Raw genomic sequence first — 20,242 nt, forward strand, 5'->3', positions numbered from 1 at the left:
CGTCGAAACGCCGGTGAAGGGGGGTTACCACCTGATGACTCCAATGACTCTTTTAACCCTCGCCCCTCTGTGTCAAATTCCATCATTAGCCACTTCAGTGTTGCAGATACCATCAAAAGACTCTCTAGTAAGTGCTTGCACAAGGGATATTTACATCTTATTATCCTGTGTTTTTTTAATCAATTTGGGGGCGGGTGATCGACGGTGAGGTGAAGGGGTCAAAGGTCAGGGTTGAGGCGATGACGGTACAGTCTCGGGTCGTGAGGAAGGTGGCAGCAGAGATGAGAAGGGGGGAGGCGGGGTGTGCTCAGAAAGGCAGGTCATCCTGAGTGCGGATGGTGTGGGTGGGGGCCACGGCCTCCCTGTTCCCTTTGGCTCCGACGACCTTATACTTGAGGTTTCCCACTTTGTCCTCAAATGACTTGAAATGTGCAGAGTTCCTCATGTCACCCAGCCTTCTGCTGATGGCGGTGCCCACTGTGGAGAGAGCTGCACTGGTCTTCTGTCCTGCCTGGGAAAGAGTCTCCTGAGTCTTCTTGTATGCGTTGGAGGTCTGGACGTCCTGCCAGCCCTTGGTGAGGTTCTGTCGGAGCTCGGTGAGCGGGCTGAGGCCTAGCTTCCTCCTCAGCTCCGCCGCATGTTTCTTTTTGATATACAAAACCTGACGCAAGCTGCCGATCTCCTCCTCCACACTGGTGAGTTCAGTGCGAAGCTCCTCGGCCTCCTCTTCCGTCAGGCCTGGGGGCAGAGGGTTCACCGAGTTCCCTACTGCCCCCTCCACCGACATGTCCAACAGGCTGTCTGAACGCACCACACCAAGACTGTTGTTAGGGGAGTTCAGGTTGATATCTTGGCTGGCGGGATCCATGGTGTCGATTTGGCAGAGCTGGAACTCTTCTGTTAAAACTTGAGGTTGACTGTCGGAAAGCATGAACAGCAAACTGGCTCAGTGTGCCTCGAATGTTCCTGTTTAGTGACAGAACATACTTTACATTTTTAGGCTGATGATGTCATTGATGATGTCACTCGGGTGACATCACTGATGACACCACCATTGCTTGAGTGACATCACTGATGACATCATGGGTAGCTTTCGTGTATACAGCACCTGGGACAATCTTCAAATGTTGTATCTGCATGTTTTTTAGTGGGGATCCATACTGATGTTGTATGGAGGAACCCCATGGGGGCACAGGGAGAAACTCCACACAGAAAGGCCCTTTTTACAAAATAGCCCACCTGGGCAGTAGGCACTGACAACATGGGGGGACACACCCTCATCGCCCACAGCATCCCAGGCGGGAATCAAACTCAGGACCTTCTCCAGGTGAGGCGACAGTGCTACCACTGCACCACTGTGCCCTGAGCTGCTGAGGAACCTACAAGCAGGTCCTGACCGTACTCTCAAGAACGGCACCCGGATAGTGGTGGTGCAGGGAGATGGACAAGGTGGTTGAATGTGAGATTTCTGTAGGGACAAACAAGGTAAAAGGATCTTCCTGCCAACAATTCCTCTCCATGACAGAAATGATGTGCTTCCCTTCACCTTTGTCAGACGGCAGTTCCCAATCAGATTGGCTTTCTCATTTACCATCAACAAAGGGCAAGAGAATGACTGAGTTGGCAACTACAGTACCATCAGCCAGTGTTTGCCCATGGCCAGCTCTACACAGCCTTCTCCAGGGAAAGCAAGTCAAACATACTTATTGAAGGTGATGAGGAGGGAATAACAGACATCGTCTATAAGGAGCTGCTGTAATCCTGTACATCATACAAACTTTCCATAACTGCACCCATGGCACATCATCTCCAGTCTCCACCCTAGAGGTTTCTAGTATACTATAAATAAATTCAATATATAAGCATAATGTATTATGGATTATATTGACTATAACAAATTAAATATATTGTGCTATTTATCACAGACTACTTGGTGTCAAAGTTTAATAAGGACATTTGTTTTGAAACCCCTTCAAATGTTTTAATAGTCGCACAAGTAACATCTGTTGTGTTGTGTCCGATCTACTTCACACTTGGCTGGTGTATTTGTGAGATTTATTTGTGAGAACGCCAACAGGTGGGGAACGATTCTATTGGGGAAATGTTCCCGTAGGGGCGGCCATGGAAGCAAAGAAGGGGAGTGAGAGGGGTGTGTATGTGTTTGTGATGGCCATCGTGGAGCACTATTTATTACCCCTCAGACACTGATGTGCAGGAAGACTCTGAGCTCCAGACATGGATCAAAGAGATATACACACACTGCTTCTTGGGGAACAAAAACTCTGGTAATTTAGTTCATGTTCTAGTATCATGTTGTAAACAGCTGTAATCAGTAGCATAATGGTGTGTAAACAGCAAATATCTATACTAGTCTCTATTGAAAACAAATGGTTGCTGATGGGGACCCCAACAGGCATCCCTGCAAGCTTTCAAACTGTGGAGGAAGTGATCAAGTTCATCACCATGGTGATCTTCAGAGTGTCCGGCTATCATGCTGCAGTCGACAATGGGAAGGTGAGATCATTCAGAGCAGGGGAAATATTATACAACTGTTGTAATTGATCATGTGCCTGTTCTTTGTGTATTCTTTTTTTAGTGGTATATCAGAGAATCAACAGTGAAACGGAAGCACATAATTCATTCAATATTTTAATGTTTAATTCAATAAAGTTCAGTAGTTAAACATAAGCCCACAACCATAAACTTAATTGACACATCTGCATTAGATAATGAAGCATCTCTTCATTATCAAACTGAGCCCCAAGTGGCTCAGTTTGATCACTTTTCCATGTCCATGATTGGACCACTTTTTTTCTGTCACCATTTCAATCAACCATAAAATAGCTTACTATAATAATAGCTACTATAATAGCTTTCATGTAATCAGTGGGTCTAGCAAAATCTAAACTTATTTGAAATGTCAAAATGGGCTTGGTTTTATTTAGTTAATAAAAGTAAGAATTTTAACTGATTTACTTTCATGATAATGGTAAGACTAAGAGGGGCATTTTTATATCAGCCGCAATATATCTGCTTTCATGTAATTAAAATGTGCTTGGTTTTATTTAGTTCATAAAATTCAGAATTTGAACTAATTTGCTTTTATGATGATACAAGTGTTAAATTAAATTGATTCTTAATTCTTATTAAGGCCAGAGAGAAGACTGAAGCAGTTTGATAACTCATCACCATCAAAGTCTTTATTTGTAAAAGTTGTTTACATAAACTAACTCAGCATGTATACGCTGAATTATAGAATAAATTCACAATGACTGAGTATGTTGACTTAAACATAAAGATCCCAACTCAATCTAAAAATTGTTGTAAAAAAAAAAAAGGCACTTTAAGCATCCCTAACCACAACACTGGCTAGAAGGATTTGGGTTTACTCCTGAATTTGCCAGATTACGGTCTGTTGACCGAAACGTTGCATTTTGTTATTGAATAAAAGTCTTGCTTTAGTGAAGTCAGTGTTCGGGAGCTTCTTGCCTCTTCTAGGTTTCCTCCTGAATTTTCTCCCCTGTGTGAGTTCTCATGTGTTTGACCAATGTCTCTCGCCGAGTAAAACTGTTGTTACAAACTGAGCAGCTGAAAGGTGTCTCCCCTGTTAGTTAGAGAATTTTAGCAAAATGCTTGGACCATCTGTGAAAAAATGTACTACCAATAGCTTTCTTCACCAATGTGTTCTTATAGGTGTCTAGAATCACCTCTCAATTAGTGCAAACCCAAATCCTCGTGGAAAATGATTGTGATTATACACTGTGCTTTACATAACAATAACCAATATACCAATATCATATGGTCAGGGAGACATTTTTACTCAAAAATAATGTTTGGAATGGATTCAGCACCCCTGAAAACCCCTAGTTAGACACCCCACAAGTTCATTTTAGACTTTTAATTTTTATCATATTTTTCACCCAAGCCCTTAACTTTGATTGGCTCTCCAGGATTTTCCACGAGGATTTGGGTTTGCACTAATTGAGAGGTGATTCTAGACACCTATAAGAACACATTGGTGAAGAAAGCTATTGGTAGTAAATTTTTTCACAGATGGTCCAAGCATTTTGCTAAAATTCTCTAACTATGTATGAGTGCTGCTCTCACCACAACACTTATGGGTTTTGAGCAGTGACTTCTGACTAAATCCTTTCCAGCAACCACTACAATTGTACGGTTTCACTTTTGTGTGGGTACTCATGTGGGTATCCAGAATTCCTTTCCGACCAAATCTTCGATCACAGACACTGCAACTGTACGGTTTCTCCCCTGTGTGAGTTCTCATGTGTTTGACCAATATCCCTCGCCGAGTAAAACTGTTGTTACAAACTGAGCAGCTGAAAGGTCTCTCCCCTGTATGAGTTCTCATGTGTCTAACCTTGTCTGAACAATGACGGAATCTTTTATCACACACTGAGCAGCTATAGGGTTTCTCTCCTGTGTGGATTCTCATGTGTTCTGCCAAATGACCCTTACAAGCAAATCTATTACCACAATATTTACAGTCAAAAGGTTTCTCTTTCTTCTCTGAATGACATGACATGTGTCTCAGCAGAATTCCCCTGCGTCCAAATTTTTTACCACACACTGAGCAATCAAAGCATTTTTTCCCAGTATGAATGGTCATGTGTTGCTTCAGATGTCCATTGCGTTTGAATCGTTTACCACATTCTGAGCAACGGAAGCTCCCTTTCCCTGTGTTAGATTTCTTATCGTTTACAAGGATCTTATTACTTTTCAGTGAGTTTAAACCTGACTTTGGTGCACCAGTCTCCTTCCAGTCATCATCACTGTCTTTAGTCTCAGATTCAGAACTCTCTTTCGAGTCACCATCACTGTCTTTAGTCTCAGATTTAGAACTCTCTTTCGAGTCACCATCACTGTCTTTAGTCTCAGGTTCAGAACTCTCTTTCCAGTCATCATCACTGTCTTTAGTCTCAGATTCAGAACTCTCTTTCCAGTCACCATCACTGTCTTCAGTCTCTGGTTCAGAAGAGTCTGAAGACTTGCCATCACTAGTTGGTTGCAAATCATTAGCTGGATCTAGGTTCCTGGCTGATTCTGATAATGCACAGCCCTCTCCATCACCTTCTGCTTTCACCTGTTCAGTTGAGCTGCTGGCTAGAGGCTCTGTTTGGCTCGGTTTGTCAGTTTGGCTTTGATGAAGCTCTGAGGACTGAGGTTTCTCTTCATCATCTTCACTCTTCACAGGGGCAGCAGTGAATGGGAACTTGGGGATATCGGCCTCCTCCAGCCTTTGAAGCTGCTCTCCCTCCTGGAAGACCCAGAGTTCCTCCTGTTCCTCTTTAATGTCTGGAGACTCTGGGTCCTCCTGAAGCTGCTCTCCCTCCTGCAAGACCCAGAGTTCCTCCTGTTCCTCTTTAATGTCTGGGGACTCTGGGTCCTCCTGGTCCAGACTCGGGCTCCAGTCCTGCTGCTCAGGAGGAAACTCTTCTTTATAGCCCAGCAGATGCTGGATGTCTGGAGGGAAGACAAACACATTAAAGAAAGAAAGGTTTGGAGCACCATTTTATAATGAGTCTATATATTTTCTATATATCTGTCCAAGAAATTAACACCATTCGCAATAGAAGACAGAATGGAGCAAACAAGCCCCCTCTGCCCCTCCCTTCCCCGTTTGCTCTGTTGCACATACACACACACGAGAAGGAGAAGTTGCACACATTCAGCAGAGAAACGTAGAGAGAGGCAGTTTTCCTATACATCTGCTAATCTGTGGCACGTCACCACGATATCGGCACGGCTGCCACAATATAAAAAGTTGGTCAATGTATAGGTATTATCTCTTGCCGTGCCTAATTTGCACATCGACATGGAGGATGTTCACAGCACTAGCCAATAGCCATCCAGGAGGGGGAGAACAAAATATCAGCACCAAGGTGGAAGCCATCCACAGATGGGAAGTGATGTGGCCAATCACTGATGTGGCTGCATCACATGCTGGCTGCGATGTGGCTGCCGGAGCTAATCGTGGCCAGTCTAGACAATATTTGAGATTCCACCAGACGCGGTGCAGCTCGTTTCAGAAGCGGTTCTCTGCTCTGCTAAAAATGAGCTTAGAACCACACTAAAAGCTACACGCAAGTCACTTCAGAATGCAGAGAGAATCAGGAGGAAGAGACGGGAAGCATCTCTAACCCATATAAATGTGTTGTTTGTTGCCACAACTTTGGAAGGAGACAGATCTGGCCATCTTCAGGCACCAAGGCAGGAGATAGAAATAGATCTAAGAGGCACATTCAGATCATCTTAAAGACACACCACCCCAGGAGTACACCTGTGGTAAAGCCTATCTTAACACTAGCTGCATTTACATGGAGACTTTTATTCCACTTGTAATCAGAATAGCAGCCCAATTAGAATAAAAATGCCTCATATAAACGCCTCGATCAGAATAAACTGGCCGATCTGAATGAAATTTAATTCCGTTTGAGTGGGGTGGTATAACCCTTTCAGAATCTGATCAAAGGGTAAAGAACTGTCTCCTTCGGATTACTTTCCAACGGTTTCTGTGCATGCTCGCTGATTTGGTCTTGGGGGAGGAGGCATCATGGCTAGTTCTGACACCTGTGATGTGGCTCACACATCATACAGTGTGTTTTGATAAAACTGTTGCTTAATAACAAAAAATAGTAGCAAAGCATGACAGCTCCAAGCGCCCGACACAGGTCCATCTTTTCAAAACGTCAGCTCGTGCTGGATTTGTTGTTTTGCGCATGTCAGAAACCTTTATTCTGATTACATACTGTGGAGCATGTAAACACACATCTTAATGCGATCATGATATTTAGCGCTCATGTAAACACACTTGTGTGGGAATCTTCCTTCAGAATGATTTCATTCAGAATGAAAGAAGAAGAAAGAAAAACATCTCATGTAACTACAGCCACTGAGGCCCTGACATGGAGAAAGGCCTGTACTGGGTCAGCTCCTGGACCCAGTGGCCAGGAGCTGACCCAGCTAGCTTTCTTTTTAATATGTAATATGTAATATGTAAAGGATGTTGAAAATGAGTTTCATTTCATGTTTTATTGTACTTTATATGATGATTTGAGGATTTCCTTATTTGACGAAATGCAAAAGCAAAGACCTGAGCTCTTCTGGGCAGATGATGGCCAGAAGTTGGAGTGGTTGTTTAAGACTGAGGTATTTAAGACTGCTAACTTTATCTCTAGGGCCTGGAATAGAAGGCAAGCACAGCTCTTTAAGTAGGTTCAGGTGGTGGTTTTCATGCTGTACAACTTTACTGTATGTATTTTGGGTGTTTCTGTTGGTTTTATGTTTTGATCATTGTTTGTTTAAATGATGAACAGTAAAAGTGTCCTGTAAGCCCATGTGGGCTGGGCTTCATTCGAAGCATGACACTTAAATAAAGAAAATCAATCAATCAATCAATCATGTAATGATAAAGGCTATAATGATGCTAGCTTAGGTGTTAATGATAGAAATGGTATAAAGTGGTGCAAGAATGGCATGTTCATTGTACAAACCTGCTCTGCGTAACTCTAGTCGAGGTTGAAAAACAGCGTCTATAAGTTTGTATTGATGATCTTCCTCTTTTGAATGACAAACTTCCTTCTCGCACTCTGCTATCATTCTTTCAAACAGCTCAAATATCTCTTCCACAGCCGCACTTAATCGCTGGTTGACCAACGCTCTTGACAGAAAACTTGTATTCCTGAATTTGTTGCTGACAGACAAACTTTGTCCTTCAACTCTCTGTCTCTTTTTTGATTTCAGTGAGTTTAAACCTGACTGGGGTTCCCTATTCTCCTTCCAATCGTCATCACTGTCTTCAGTCTCAGGTTCAGAACAGTGTGAGAGGTGCTCGTCATCACTCGTTGGTTGTAAATGACCAGCTGGATCTAAGAGTCTGGCTGGTTCTGATACTCCACAGTCTCCTCCATCAGCTTCTGTTTTCATCTGGTCATCATCATCTTCACTCTTCACAGGGACAGGAGTGAATGGGAACTTGGTCATATCAGCCTCCTCCGACCCTTGACGCTGCTCTCCCTCATGTTCCTCTTTAGTGTGTGGGACCTCTGGGTGCTTCTGGTCCAGACTGGGGCTCCACTCCTGCTGCTCACAGGGAACCCTTTCTTCACTGACCAGCATCTGTGGAGCATCTATCAAGAAAGACAAAAACATATACAACCAGTTAAAGGAGAATTTCAGTACTTTTCAACCTGAGCTTCTTCTTTTTTTACCACTGATGGGATCAGATTATTCCATCTTAACATTATTACATACTGTAGAAATGCAAAATACAATATACAATAATACAAGGGGAAGAGGTTCAGGGGTGATTTGGGGGGGGAGGGGGGGAGCTAGAAACACGCAAAGTCCAGAGTTCAGTAGGTAGAGCATAGCCCTAATACACTGCTAAGGTTCAGGTTCTGGATTGGGCCCCACCTAGGCCACTTATCATGAAAACGTATGCACTTGTGGTGCTGTGTGTAGGAGTGTCCACTAAATGACATATGTATGTGGGTTAACCATCAGCTGCAGGTCACTATAGCCATGCTAATATGTAGGCTAGGTGAACCATCAGCTGCAGGTCAGCCAAACACTATAGCCTGTACTGCATACCTGATGAGCTGTCCTCTTGGTCTGAGAGCGGCACCTCTCCCTTCAACAGCTGTTCCAGCTCCTGGGAATCTGCCACATCCACTGGGCGCTCTCCACGCTTGTTGGCCTGGAAGGCATTACCACCATGACGTAGTAGCAGCTTCACAATCTACATCAATCATAGGAGTGGTTAGTTTGTCTTTAAGTGATTGAAAAAATACAACACCATTTCACCACCCTTATTTATCCAAATAGTCCCCCCCCACACACACACACACATACATACGCGCAGATCAGTGGGCAAGCCCACCCCCTTCCCTCTGAGGATGCGGAAGTTAATTGAAAAGCTGTAGTTCCTCGAATGGCCACTAGGCATCGGGGGCAGTAGGCATTCCACCCATGTTAAAATGCCTGACTTTGTAACATGATTAAAGTCCCTGGAAACCAAAATCCACAAAAACCTTCTAACTATTAAATGTAGGGTCTTATGTGAGTAATTGTGTGCCTCAGAAAGTAGGAGACATTACTTTCAACCAAAAGCCCCAAAATCGCCACTTTTCTACAAGGTCTGGATTTCCACTTCCTCATTGAAGAGAGCGGTGCTAAACTGAATGATCTTATCACGTCATAAGATTTGGCCAATCAGAGCGCTCGCTCAGTGTCTGTCTGTCTCCCTCCCGCCAGAGCTGTACCACACACACACACACACACACACACACACACACACACACACACACACACACACACACACACACACACACACACTCCATCTCTCTCTCTCCATCTCTCTCTCTCCGTTTCTCTCCCTCCCTCTCTCTCTCTCTGTCTCGGAGGAGCTGCAGTCCTGGCTGCATGCACCACAGGGGACACGCCCACACAGTCCGCGGGAGAAAAGAGTCTAAAATCTAATTGATTCTCATGACTTTTGTCATGACTGTCAAACCTAAATTCATATACTTTGCGACGTTCATCATCGTTCAAATTTGGCTGGTGGCTTATTAACATAGGTTCCTGTGATGTGATGAACTCAAAATGCTAAATAATTAAAAAAAATATTTCTGGTTTCCAGGGACTTTAAACATCTTTCCAGTTAGGGGCGAAACACGGTTTTGGTCTATATAGCTAATTTCACCTTTTCATAACAACTGTAGGGGGGGTCTTTTTTTTTTATATATAACTCGCACGTTTGGAGTAAACTAGATGATAGAAAAGGGGGTGATTGACAGATCGCCTGTCCAGTGATCACGCAGCTTGTCGATCACAGACACAATAGCAGGCAGAGCTGCAGCTCTGGGAAACTCCCATCTCACGTGAGGTGCGGAAGGATTCAAACCCATTCCCTCCCACTCTGCTGACAAAAAATCAAGATGGTGACGGCCACCGTTTGAACTCCGCCAGGAAAACGAAATTTAATGGGATAGATATGTCCATATTATTTATGTCTATGATGCAGACACAGACTAGCAAATTTTGTCCATACTTTCCCATACATGCCGGACCGGACCTGTGCAGGAACCCTGGTCCCCGAGTTATTAAGTGTGTGCTTTACCTTCCGACATTACCCACATGACTTTGGCAGACCAAGGTTCAGGCTAAGCTCTAGCTCTTACATCTCTATTCAGGCTAAGCTCTAGCTCTTACATCTCTATTCCCGCTGCTGGAAGCATCGTGGAGAGGCGTGTCATCATCCAGACCCTGGCTGTTGACTTCTGCACCTGCTGCTATTAAAACCTTGGCCACATCATAGTAGCCAAAATTACAGGCTTCATGAAGAGGTGTCCAGCCTGCAGGGGGCAGAAACGGTGTGAGTGCAAACCTTTCACAAGCAATGAGACTTTTAAACTTTGTAGTCAACATTGGCCAGTTATTCCCAGATTTCACCAGTCACTCTCTCAAGTTTGAAGATGATTTTGAGGATAACTTAAATGGTCCATGTGGAATGGGCATTTACAGAAGCAAATGAATACTAGAAATTGAAGAAAGACATACAGTATATGGAATAAATAACAAAAAAGAATGAAGTTATAGTTCTCAACATCCCTATCATATTTGCAGACTGGGGTATCGACATGTGCACAGAATGTGTTAACTTACCTGATACCTATAGATTTTTGGAACAGTCTACCTCAGTACCATCTGAACAATTGGTGACCTACAGTACCAAAGTGACTACTAGGATTGGCCAGCTTGGCCAGCAAACAACCAAATATTTACCAGCATTTAGCTAGCCGCTGGTGCCAATTTCTCACTCTCTAAAGTATATGACACGGGCAAATATTTAAAGTCTAAAATAAACAGCTGTCAAAACAGCCGTTATAATAGTTTACAGATATGGCAGACATGATTACAGTTGGTTTAATGGCATGACTGGCATCCAGGGTGTCATACCTGCAAAGTCTTTGACGTTGACGTCAGCTCCAAGGCTTATGAGCTCCTTGACCTGCTTGGCGTGTCCTCGGATGGCTGCCATGTGAAGCGGAGTCTCCCCTCGCTCGTTCCTCTTGTTGACCTTGTCCTTCTGTCTGGACGAAGTGCTGCTGGGGACTTTCTTCTGCACAGGAGTCGTCTGCGAGGGGTGGCTGGGAGTCGAGTCTGGACGCAAACAAAGAATCAAAACACAAACTATTTGAGCAAGCAACGTTAAATGATTTGTCACAGAAGCAGAAGGGTCTTTGATATGGAATGTATGCATATATATAGCTGAGAACACAGATTATTCGGCGTCAGACATGTCTACGCGTCTGTCGCCCTAGTATTGCGTTATGTATAAGGTGAGAGGGCATGACTCATCTCTACAGTAATAAATATAGTAACAGTCATGTTGAGGATGTGGCTAAGGTCAGAGGGCATGCATACAGACCTGGACTGTTGGCAGTCATCTGCATTAGGAGAGCCATCTGTTGGCGCTCTGACAGAGGATACCCAGACAAAAGGTTGCCCTGTGAGTTCTTGCCTCCAGCCTCCTTTTTCATCTTCTTCCTGTCTGGTCCATCTTCATCTACAACAAATGCAGGAAACATAACATTTAGACGCCATCTGTCAGTCAGCTGTTACAAAACACAGACATGTGTGAGCTGTGACGGGAAGTGGATGCCGGGCGACAACACACTTATACCGTGGAACAGTGGATTAGCGATTTACCCACTCACAGAAAATCATGGGGGGGAAGAGGGGTTGCTAACCCCGTGTACATGAATTTGGAAGCATTTGGAAAACGCCAGTGTTGCCAGAAGGTTCCTGTGGGAGTATGATATGACATCACTGGTCCACAACTTAACTCAAATCATCTCTCAATAACTGGCAAACTAAATGAATGCCTGCAAAACTGTTTACAGTTTTCAGATATGTGTGAGATTATCTGCAAAATAAATCAGCGTTGTTTTTTGGTGGAGTTCTCCTTTAAATCAGGACAAGCATCTCCTGAGGCTGATGCGGTAATGACAGCTTTTTAATCCCTGATGGGAAATCACGCTCTGACCAATTATTAGATTGCCTATCTGGATGTATTTACTATCACAGCACACGGGACTGAGTTTCTTGTTAACTGCCATATAAACCTTGGCTGCTGAGGTGCTCTAAGGCTACATTATTATCAGTATGTGATGATTTGTTTATTAATGTTGAGTTTTACAGTCGAATACATAAACATTTTATTTAATATAGGCCCTGATATATTATATGCTCAAACAATCTGGCAAATTGCATTCTTCAATACTAATCATATACTAATGCATTAACAGAAAAAATGTTAACGGTGTCAGAGAAAGCAATTATTTTTTTTACTTAATATATTTTCCTCAAATATACCCATTTATTTAGGAGTTTATAACTGAAAAGTTATCTACTTAGCTTTTCAATTCAGTTAATTGTTAAAAGCATTCAAGATATCCCGTGCCTAGTCTGCAGGAAACCAAAAGAAGAAAAATCAAGCAACCCCCCCCCCCCCCCCGCTGCGTGGTGGGGGCGGTCCCTTATTTTTCTTTGGGAAAGGTGCTGGGCAACAGGCCGAGGCCCGAGTTGGTATGTAGGCAGCAGCTTGTAAAATAATGTAAAGCGGTGATGTCTCACTTTACTGAGATCAGTGTAGTAAAGTTAACGTTAAGTGTAATGTGGAAAAGCCTTCCACAAACCTGCTTTGTTGGTCTGGATCTCAGGGGACATAAGAACATCTTCCAGGAGCATGCGTTGGCGATCAATCTCTTCTACGAAGACTTCGTACTCTGCTATCGTTCTTTCAAACAGCCCAAATATCTCTTCAACAGCCTCACTTAGTCCCTGCTTCACCGACGCTCTCAACTGCTGGACTCCGCACATTTTCACACAGCGAGACATAGCATGGACACACAAGTCCCTGCTAAGCTCAAGGTCCAAGGAGCAGCTAACCACTACACAGTACACACACACACACAGCGTTTTTCTTCTTTTGAGGTTTATTGGCGGTTGGCAAACAACGAAATTGTGCATTACTGCCACCAACTGGTATGGAGTGTGGACCAGAACGTATTTACAATATCAAAAAATAAATAATAAAAGAAACTCATGTCCTCTCTATCAGTTTGGTTACTCAAATAGATATTGATAACACTTATCTCCTGAGTCATTTAAGAATATCTATGTCAAAGTGTAGTTTTATCTCTTTGAGGTCTTGGATCAGCTGCTTCTTTCACTTTACTGAGCATTTACATCCTGTGAGACGTTCTACTTTTCCTCCGTTACATTTCAGAGATCAATCTTCTTTTTCCTCCAGTACATGTATACAGAGCCCAGCTAGGGAAAGACAAATGTTATATTAAATCCACAATTTACTGTACCATGCACATTTTAGTCAATTTGTGCACACAAGATACAATTCTCCCCTCAGTTTTGTTAAACTGTCATTTAGGAAGGGGGGGTGGAACTTAAAAGGTACCCTTTAGGTCATGCAAGTAGGCCTATAGTAAGGATTTGGTATTCATTGTGTGTTTACCCTGAATAGGCATATCCCCCAAATATTGCAAAGTATTTAGCCACCTTCAGGCCATGTAAACACGATCAGGTGGCTGCAACATAATCACCAACAAAGCACATAATCACCAATATGTGCATTGCATTGACTCTTTATAAGCTTGTGAAGAACACATTTATTATCACTATTTTGAGGGCATGTTCTGGCAATGGCAATAGAGTGCTGCAGGAATAAGTCCTAAAAACCTGGAAATGAGTTATCATCGTTGCAGGTCTGATTATATTTTGGGTTCCAGCAATTCATAAAGAGAGATAATGCAGTTTTTAGATAAGTAAATTAATCTGTGTCAATATAGTTCAATCAATCATTCATCTATCTTACAGTATATATATATATATATATATATATATATATATATATATATATATTATTCACACACAAAAGCACAAAAGCCCACCCATTCACACCTTTGCCCATTTTGTATTATAGCCTTGTATGGAGATTTTCTAATATGGCAGCCTGGCAGTGGATACAGCTATTAATATGTGACTTCAGTAGTTTCGGTCCTGTGCTGCTATTGAAATGTCTTTTCGGGGCTTTGCTCTGCATCCTCCACCTCTGTGATCTCTTCCACGTATTTAGGCAGCTGGACAGGAGGCAGAAACTAGAAACACACAAAGAACACAAGAACATCACACTAAACACTCATGTGAGTCATTGTGGTTGGATGGGTGATTGTGTGTGTGTGTGTGTGTGTGTGTGTGTGTGTGCGTGTGTGTGTGTGTGTGTGTGTGTGTGTGTGTGTGTGTGTGTGTGTGTGTGTGTGTGTGTGTGTGTGTGTGTGTGTGGTGTGTGTGTGTGTGTGTGTGTGTGTGTGTGTGACATATGGCTTTTTTGCTCCTTGTAATAATGTAACCTCAACCTGCCAGCTCAATCCCACTTTACTATTCCAGTGTAATTCACAGTAAAACTATCCATGATATAACTCTGATGAATGACTGATTCAATGGCTCTTCTGACACACACACGTTTTGCATATTTACCTGAGATGTGTCATTTTTCTCCAGAAAATCTTTGTACTTGGGGGAGGGCCGAGGAATCGGAGGAAACAGAATCTTAGACACCCTGAAACACACATGCACACACACACACACACACACGCACACACACACACACACACACACACACACACACACACACACACACACACACACACACACACACACACACACACACACACACACACACACACAATGAGCTAAGAATGTCGACATGCATCTTAAAGAAATAAACTCACAGTGCTGTTGGCTACTTTCCACCTGGCATAAACACATTTTATTATTTCATGTATTCTCAAACTGAGAGCTGACAGAAGCAGTAGAACAGTAAAAGAAAGAACAAGTAGACGCTTTCTATACGTGCTTTGATGTCTTCTTTCATGCTGTGTGTTTCCACTGTTTGGCTGTTGTTAACACATATGAGCGGTTTCTGTTTCTACTTGAAGGAAGTTTGGGGGAGCTGTTCTGCAGCCACCCACAGTTAAAAAAAGAACAAAAAACACCATCCTCCATCCGTCCCTACACTCTCACTTCCTCATGCACTCATGCAGATGTAGACCATCCTCACAAGAAAAAATGACAACATATTTTCCGGGCTGTTAACTCTTGCGGTCGCGTGAGTAAGTGTAGTGTGTACGTCATGAGCCGCAAACAGGAAGTAGTGGCGACCTCTAGCACAGGGGTTCTCAACCTTTTGTAACTTAAGGCCCACTTCTGACTGTTAAAACATTTCCGAGGACCACCTTCCCAAATATGAGCCATTTTGTGTCCAAATGGCAAGGTGACCACAGCTCTAGAACACCTAAATGGATCGACGGTTGGCAACCCTCATTAATGTTGGTTACACCTGACCTGTGTTTACCCTGCCTTTTAGACACAAAATGGCTGCTGTGAAAAAGGTCAATTGACAAAGAGGCATGGGTGTGTGTGTCAGTCAGTCAACCAGTCACTCAGTTTAGTGAGAAAGAGAGAAATAGGTAGCATGTACTTCAGAAGCCTGAACAGCAGCAGCACAGCCAGGAGGAGCATGGGGATTCCAAGTGAAGTGGCGACGATCACCGGCCAGTTGGGTGACTCACCCTTGGGGGATGTTTCAGAGTCAGTTGCTGCTAAACACACACACACACACACACACACACACAAAGAAAGACCTTACTGAGGTTACTGTATTTCAAAATATAAAACGGCTAATGTATTGCTTCCCCACTCGTCCCTATAATGGGCCAGTGGATGGAGGTGACACAAACTGGCCGCCAGCTTCTGGTTGAATCAGTTCCAGCACTCACGAGTGTGACTCCAGTCACTCCAGTCACTCCAGTGAAGAGAGCCGGTGCACCATGAGGGATCCTTCCTTGTCCTCATCCTCACTCTGTAGCTGCGTGTTGGGTCCGCGTTCGGCTCTGTATAACTCAGCTGCCCCGTCACCTCCTTGAGTCTCTCCTGGGTTGAAAAGATTCAGCGACATGGATGGAAATGTGAGGAATTGAGGCATTGTTATAGGAAATCAAATTGTTATAGACATGATAAAAGATGATAAATGCAGACATTGCTTTGTTTTGTTAGACACACACACACACACACACACACCTATACGCGCACGGACACACGCGCGCACGCGCACGCACACACACACACACACACACACACACACACACACACACACACACACACACACACACACACACACACACACACACACACACACAGTACCTCGCCACTGATGTTCAGCTGGTACATAAAGCATGTGGGGGTGCTGGTTGAACGACTGTAGGGCTGATCCCAGATCACCAACAGGCCTCCCTCTCTAACCACTGCAGAGATGTTAGGGGGTGGAGGCAGGACCTCTGTGTCACACACACACGCACACGCACACGCACACATACACACACACACATCGTGGGGCATCACAAATCAACAGACTTCATCAACTGAGTATCTAATGACTATCAGCTGGGGAGAATCACATTCCTGCATATAGAATTGCTTCTGCGGCTCATTATTATAATATTGTCAGTAGTGGACTATCAACATAAAGTGATACCAAATACAGTATACAAATAACAGTAAGTAGTACTATTCATAAATAGACAACAAAGTGCTTGTCTTTGGGTAGGCTATTACCTATGACACCAGTGTCGTATCTGTAGGTGTAGGCTGTCCACATGTTGAGCAGAGACACATTGACGTGGAGGATCACAGATGACGTGTTGTAATCGATGCAATCCTGACACAGAACCACGGACTGAACTCCTCCCTCTGAGACACTGACCTGTTTCTTCTCACTCATGTCCTTACTACAAGTACTAGAGGAACAGACAGAGAGACGCACACTCAATTCATTGATTGTATTTCTTAAATATATCTTGAGGGGGGATATTGCTGATTTTCAACTTTGATTCCCCCCCTGGATAGTTTAGTCTGCATCAGTGTTTGCCATAGTCATAAACAAGGGAGAATAGTTTGTTCTGCCCCCGAAAGCCTGATGTCACTACAATGTGCATGTTCATAAAGATTTACTTTCAAAAGCTGAATGAGACAGTATCCAGGATTGTCTTTTTGGCATAATATGGTACATTTTATAGATAGTTTGTAACTGGCAGCGCCACTGTCTTGTAAATCTCTTTGGGTGTAAAAGCGCAGAGAAACATTATGCACAAAAATATCTTGCTCACTGTCCAGGCTTCTGCTCCAGGTTTCACATTTGGTGCTCATGTTCACACAGACTATCAATGCAGCCGTCAACAGAAATGACTAGGAACAGGTCCGAGCTCACATGACATAGGCAGAAGACTGCCTCTCTTTTGGGGCACCGTGGTTTGCCCAGGAGCAGTTGAGCGTGTTCTTTTGGTAGAGGAGGCAGGAGAGGGTTGCTTTCTCCAGCAGCTTTTCCGCCTCCTTAGGAACAAGCTTCATCTGTCCTGAAGAATTCCCCCTCTGCACCATACCCTGAAATAGTGACAGAGACGTAAAGACTCAGACGAAGGAGACAGACACCTTTGTAACAATGCAATATGTAATAACACTACATTATGTAATAACACAACAAAATGTAATAACTTCATTATGTAAAAACATCGACATTTTGTAATAATCTGCTGCATTTTGTAACAAACAGAATGCAATATGTAATAGATTTCCCCACATTCTGTAACACATTATTACATATCACAGTGGTTATTACAAAATGCAGGAGTTGCACTTTTTTTTTTAATGTAATAATTACAAAATGAAATGTACCGTATTACATATTGCGTTCAGGCTGCTTATTACAAAATGAAATGTACCGTATTACATATTGCGTTCAGGCTGCTTATTACAAAATGAAATGTACCGTATTACATATTGCGTTCAGGCTGCTTATTACAAAATGAAATGTCCCGTATCCGTATTACATATTGCGTTCAGGCTGCTTATTACAAAATAAAATGTACCATATTACATATTGCGTTCAGGCTGCTTATTACAAAATGTGGCAAATTATTACAAAATGTGGGTGTTATTACATAAAGAAGTGAAATGTATTACATTTTGTCGCGTTATTACATAATGCAGTGTCATTACATAATGCGTTGTTACACACCTTCAGGAATCTTGAATTATACAGTGAACAGGTGTTTATTTTTCCTGAATGAAAATAGGAGTACAAATCTATTGTGACACTTACGTCATCGGACAGGTCTTCATCCCGACAGAGACCTGAATCAGGAGCTTCTGCAAGTGAGATTGATGAGACACATACATTAGACACCATCATGGATGCACAAAGACACACACACACACACTTATGGCAGTCCATCGATGTCGATGATGACTTCATATCTCTAAACTGCGTTTACCATCCACTATGCCCCTGCACACACTGCCATACTCTGTAAGGTCAAAAGTCACCCACCATGTTGTGAACTCCCGTGGGCCCACAGGACCAGCCAACTGAACCACAATGTTAGATGGACAGGATAGAGCATAGCCAACCTAGGGAGCATGCGTACACACACACACACACACACACACACACGAGACATACATCATCGACAGAGGTGTTAGGTAGGCGGTTTATCACACTTAACATAAATGGTCATAGGCGTGTACAGCAGCTGCTCCACAGCCAGTCATTTCCTGCCTGACTTCTCTTACTTCCCCTTCTTATAACATCTCAAATACGTAAGAGCTTATGGGCTTGGGTAAATGGTCAAAATGTAGCTTTTCTATTATTACAAGATGAACAGTGAGTTTTCAAAATTAAATATCCACTCTTTACAATCGCTTTTACATTTTCCACAAGCAAAAAAAAAAAATCAAAGAGAGAAATTAATTAATCCATGGCTACAGTTTTGCTCAACTTGGTATCCCCTCAAAACTGACAAATGGGTGCCGGTGGGCGGTGGCGTGGATATAGTCTAGACTAAGCTTTGTTGTGAATCCAATTTCAAATAAAAGGTTCCTGTACATTATAATAGCATTGTTGTAAAGAGACAATTAAAAACAATTACCTCCCGCGGTGTCACTGTCTCCCTCTCTGTCTGTCTCCCTCTGTCTGGGCTCAGTTGACTATGAGTCTATGACACATTTCTGTGGGCAGGAAAAGCGTGGTGTCACACATTCTGTAGTAAGCTAGCCTGGGTAAACCCAGCCCCCAGTGACCTGCTCTCAGGCTTACCCTGCTCAGAAGTCACTAGTGACTGAGAACTATGAGAGCAGGTCACGTGGGGGCTGGGTTTACCCAGGCTAGTACAACGCTGCCGGAAAACCTATAGGTCTCTCTTTCGCTCACACATACTCAACTCACACCACTCCCTCCTTCCAAATACATCTTGGATATATGCATGATATGAAATGATATATGATATAAGCAGCCAGTGATTTGAATGGGGAGAATGGCATTTCTCAACCAGATTCTACAATGCCACTGCTAAACATGGTCTAAACTGCATGGACATCTGTGTAAGCCTTGACTCTGGAATCCAAGTGGGGCTCCTGAAGTAAATTAAGCCAACATAGCACTTTAATTGGCCTAATCCTATCCTGGCTAAAACAATCTCAGAAAGAAATGTGTGATCATGTCCAAACTAAATTAAGGATTGGTAGATAGGAATATATATCAGGCATGCTAATTCAAATGGACAATTTATCTAATTACCAGTACACATTTTTGTACTAAACATGAGAGCCTATTGTCGGGCAATGGAATTGCGCCAGAGCTACAGTATGTGACAAGTTGCTTAAAAAAATTCTAATTTGTTAATACTAATAATGATCAGCAATTCCATTCATGTCCGTTTGTCAGTTCAGATTCAGATGCAGGCAGCCTTCATTTAGGTATTGCTATAAATGGGAATGGACTGTCACTGAAATTCACTGAAAACGTGTAACAAGAAAGCTGCTGGAAATTCCCCTGATTCCTCCCAAGACCACAACTACAACCAGACTACTAACCAGATGAACCAGCATGACAACACTTCCAGCACCATGGATAGCACTCGTTTCTTTCAGAGAAATTAACTTTCGCAAAGACTGATTTGGATGCAAACCTGTTTGCTTTGCCTTACTTATTTATTTTAGCTGGGTTATATATATTTCTCAATGTTTATAGGGTTGCAGTAATCGTTTTTCGCTTTTCAACCCTAAATTCCCCTGTGCTTTAATAAGTGCA

The 20,242-nt window shown here is 43.0% G+C and overlaps 2 protein-coding genes and 1 pseudogene across 4 annotated transcripts; all 3 read right to left on the reverse strand.

Moving 5' to 3' along the window:
* Positions 1 to 307: 307 nt before the first annotated feature.
* LOC310796812 (tumor protein D54 pseudogene) lies at positions 308 to 868 on the reverse strand (annotated as a pseudogene). Its single transcript has one exon. The product of its transcript is annotated as a tumor protein D54 pseudogene (transcript).
* Positions 869 to 2,197: 1,329 nt separating this feature from the next.
* On the reverse strand, positions 2,198 to 12,771 carry LOC310796813 (ankyrin repeat domain-containing protein 12-like; the record flags this gene model as incomplete). The annotated part of the gene is made up of 8 exons (XM_083659046.1): positions 2,198 to 2,222; positions 5,397 to 5,481; positions 7,917 to 8,147; positions 8,611 to 8,758; positions 10,231 to 10,373; positions 10,978 to 11,181; positions 11,450 to 11,587; positions 12,720 to 12,771. 8 exons carry the CDS (start codon positions 12,769 to 12,771, stop codon positions 2,198 to 2,200), a joined length of 1,026 nt encoding a protein of 341 aa, XP_083515172.1.
* A 251-nt stretch (positions 12,772 to 13,022) lies between these two features.
* Positions 13,023 to 19,181, reverse strand: LOC310796895 (granulocyte-macrophage colony-stimulating factor receptor subunit alpha-like). Of its 2 annotated transcripts, XM_083659138.1 has the most exons (10): positions 19,083 to 19,181; positions 18,485 to 18,564; positions 18,257 to 18,303; positions 17,366 to 17,538; positions 16,714 to 16,895; positions 16,303 to 16,436; positions 15,879 to 16,032; positions 15,581 to 15,701; positions 14,578 to 14,659; positions 13,023 to 14,198 (listed from the first exon to the last, which is right to left on the reverse strand). In XM_083659138.1, the coding sequence occupies exons 2-10, from the start codon at positions 18,555 to 18,557 to the stop codon at positions 14,109 to 14,111; spliced, it is 1,056 nt and encodes a 351-aa protein (XP_083515264.1). In that variant the 5' UTR covers positions 18,558 to 18,564; positions 19,083 to 19,181; the 3' UTR covers positions 13,023 to 14,108. The 2 variants fall into 2 exon arrangements, with proteins under 2 accessions (XP_083515264.1, XP_083515265.1); XM_083659139.1 differs by lacking the exon at positions 15,581 to 15,701.
* Positions 19,182 to 20,242: the final 1,061 nt, after the last annotated feature.

Source organism: Poromitra crassiceps (genome assembly GCF_964638095.1).
Source record: "Poromitra crassiceps genome assembly, chromosome: 23".
NCBI lineage: Eukaryota > Metazoa > Chordata > Actinopteri > Beryciformes > Melamphaidae > Poromitra > Poromitra crassiceps.

Bases quoted from the DNA above. Each gene is read 5' to 3' on its own strand.
- LOC310796895 (XM_083659138.1), bottom strand. From the start codon at position 18,557: ATGCTCTATCCTGTCCATCTAACATTGTGGTTCAGTTGGCTGGTCCTG. The intron at 17,539-18,256 runs GTAAGTGTCACA...TCACTATTTCAG, and splicing joins ATGAAGACCTGTCCGATGAC to GGTATGGTGCAGAGGGGGAA. The intron at 16,437-16,713 runs GTAATAGCCTAC...TGTGTGACACAG, and splicing joins ATACGACACTGGTGTCATAG to AGGTCCTGCCTCCACCCCCT.